The following is a 2,991-nucleotide window of genomic DNA, read 5'->3' as shown; positions in this document are numbered from 1 at the left end:
ATAAAATATAATATTAAAATATTGAGAAAAAAAAAAAAAAAAAATTTATTTATTTGTATTTATTTATACATATTTTTTTTTTTTTTTTTTTTTTTTTTTTTGAAAATGTTGCGAAATAATTTCACTTAAATAGTTTTAATTACCTTTTAAATAAATATATAATTGAAGGTTATATTACATATGATTTTTATAATATAAAATTATATAATTTGAATGTTTTTTTTTTCATATATATATATATATATATATAATTACATAAAATGTTATCTTGGTGGGATTTATTTTATTCGCCACAATAACATAATGTCGTATTATAAATATACTAAAGAAACATATATATAATATATATATTTATATATATGCTAATCAGTAATATAATCAATTATATATGTTTATTTAAAAATGGATTCGCGTAATAATTCATTTTAAGGTTTTTTAAAAAAAAAGAGAAAATAAGAGGTGTTAAAGGAAATTATATATTATATTTACGTGTCCCTTATTTTTTAAGATGTTAAAAATAGCAAAACGGAATATATATTATTCTTGTGATAAGAAGAAATATTTTACAAATAGATTATATAAAAAGGTTTGCAGTAAATGTTTAAGTTTAAATATAAATAATTTAAATAATTGTGTGTATTGTAATAATATATTGAATGATAATGATATACGTTTAATAAAAAATACAATTTTTACCGATATTATAAACGTTCGAAAAGATTGGAAAGGTATAAATGAAAATATATTTAAGAGTAATAAAAATTTATGTTTGTTAAATAATGTTGAAATTGATGATAGATATATTCATCTTAGAAATGGGTTAATTATAAATAAGAATAAAAAATTATATGTGTATTATAATTGTTACGACTATATTATATTAAATAATCCTTATAGTAATTCATGTCTTAATTTGATTGTTTTATTTAAAGGTATTATTTATGATATGAAAAATTTGAAACGAAAAAATATTGGTTGTTTATTACACATGTATAATTATATATATTTTATTATTGATATCCTTTTATATTTTCTAGTGATTAGTAAAGGAAAGTATATGCATTATAAATATATGTATAAGAAAAATATTGGAGACGATAAGGATTATAATGAAGAAGCATTAGAAATTTTGTATGAATTAAATAAAATAATTAAGGAGAAGAAGAAAAATATAAGTGTACCTTTCGTAAATAAGGAAAAGGAAAATTTATATAATAATAATAATAATAATATAAATGAAAAGAATAAAAAAGAGGTAGATAATATATATGAGAGCAAAAAAGATTTGCAGAATATAAATGAAAAAAATATTATTGAAATATTAAATGAGAATTATGAAGATATGTATAAAGATATATTAAATAATATAAAGAAACCTATATTAAATAATTTTTTTAATAAATTACAAGATGCAAATATACAGAAAAAAATAAAAGCTATGAAAAAACATTTATATATAGGTTGTTCATATCCTTCCCCTTTAAATCATTTTTCTATACAAGTATTATTTCCACCTTTTTCAAATTATAATTTTTTTCTGTTTCCATTTTATTATTCTATAGAAAAAATTCTTCATGATTTGTATATATATGGTCATGTTAAGAATTATAATCATTCGGAAATTATAAAAAATATATATAACGACAAATTAATGAAGGATGTGAAAGAAAGTGACATGTTAACACGAACAATTTTGCAGTATGAATAGAAAAATTTTCATAAGCTAATACTTTATAATATTAACATGTATGATAAAATGTGTGATTATATGAATAAATAAATAAATATATATATATATATATATATATATTATATAGACATATTTGCTATTTATTTATTATTTTTTTTTTTATTTTTTTTTTGTATAATTGTGTTTTTATTTATTTATTATTTAATTTTTACAAAACAATTTATCCTAAATATAAAAGTCTAATGTTAAAATGTTTATATACTATTTTAAAAAATGAAAAGAAAGAAATAAAAATTTTATTTAAAATTATTTATTTTGAAATATAATTAATTATTAAATATATAAAATATATATATATATATATATATATATATATATATATGTATGTGGTTTCATTTTTACAACTTCATTACGAATAAACGGAAACATTATAAAATTATTTAATTTTAAGAAATAATTTATAAATAAGTATAACAAATTTATTTGTAGGGGATATATATAAAACTATATGAATACACAACTATATAAATTAATAAATATAAACAAATATAAATATTTATATGTATTTATATATATATATATTTTTTTATTTATTTAATTAAATAAACTTTTTACCCATGTATTACATATTTCATTATTGTATGTAGCCCATTCCTTATTTTTCGATATTTTCATTTGTACAATATGTCTCCAATAATCATATACTTCTATATGCCAGTTTTTAATTTGTCCATTCAAAGCTTTATATTTCAATTTTTTCATTAAGTATTCTAAGGTTTTATTATCTTCTTCATTTTTCAGAATACGTTGATGAGATAAAGTCAAGCTCATTTGGAACCAGTTGTTAAATATAACATAATGTTCATCTGGTACTGTAGTTAGTAATATTGCTGATATCCAAGCAGCTAATAATGTATTCTTTAATTGATTAATTTCCATTCTTTCAATCTCATACCATTCAGATGACACTCTTTTTTCAAAATCACTCCATTTATCTACAAGTACTTGAAAATCTGGGTCATCTAAGGAATTATGTCCCCATGTCAATCCTATCTCTCCACCAACTGCTTCATTTTGTTTTTCGTCTTCTTCTGACCTTATATCTGATAAATTTCTTGTGTTTATGTTTTTATTGGATAAATTATTTGTATAGGGGTGTACATATATTCTATAAAAAAAAAAAAAAGAAAAAAAAAGTGAGCAATATTAATTCGATGAGAATTTCAAAATGATAAAAGCTATGGATATAATAAATAATATAACATGTATATATATGTATAAATATATGTATGTGTTTTTTT

General features: G+C 18.0%; 2 protein-coding genes across 2 annotated transcripts in view; one reads left to right on the top strand and one right to left on the bottom strand.

Annotated features, from left to right (window-relative positions):
• Positions 1 to 508: 508 nt before the first annotated feature.
• On the top strand, positions 509 to 1,708 carry PRSY57_0301000 (hypothetical protein; the record flags this gene model as incomplete). The annotated part of the gene is made up of 1 exon (XM_012905641.2): positions 509 to 1,708. The coding sequence occupies one exon, from the start codon at positions 509 to 511 to the stop codon at positions 1,706 to 1,708; it is 1,200 nt and encodes a 399-aa protein (XP_012761095.2).
• Positions 1,709 to 2,284: 576 nt separating this feature from the next.
• Positions 2,285 to 2,991, bottom strand: part of PRSY57_0300900 (putative exported protein) — a gene marked incomplete at both ends in the record, with an annotated part of 1,335 nt that continues 628 nt past the window's right edge. Inside the window, one exon of the mRNA XM_020114444.1 lies at positions 2,285 to 2,858. Coding sequence (XP_019970811.1) covers positions 2,285 to 2,858 — 574 coding nt within the window. The remainder of the gene's footprint in view (positions 2,859 to 2,991) is intronic.

The sequence above is a fragment of the Plasmodium reichenowi genome, chromosome 3 (assembly GCF_001601855.1).
Source record: "Plasmodium reichenowi strain SY57 chromosome 3, whole genome shotgun sequence".
NCBI classification, from domain to species: Eukaryota; Apicomplexa; class Aconoidasida; order Haemosporida; family Plasmodiidae; genus Plasmodium; species Plasmodium reichenowi.
Note: the sequence above shows the minus strand (reverse complement) of the source record. Positions and strands in the feature narration are given on the sequence as shown.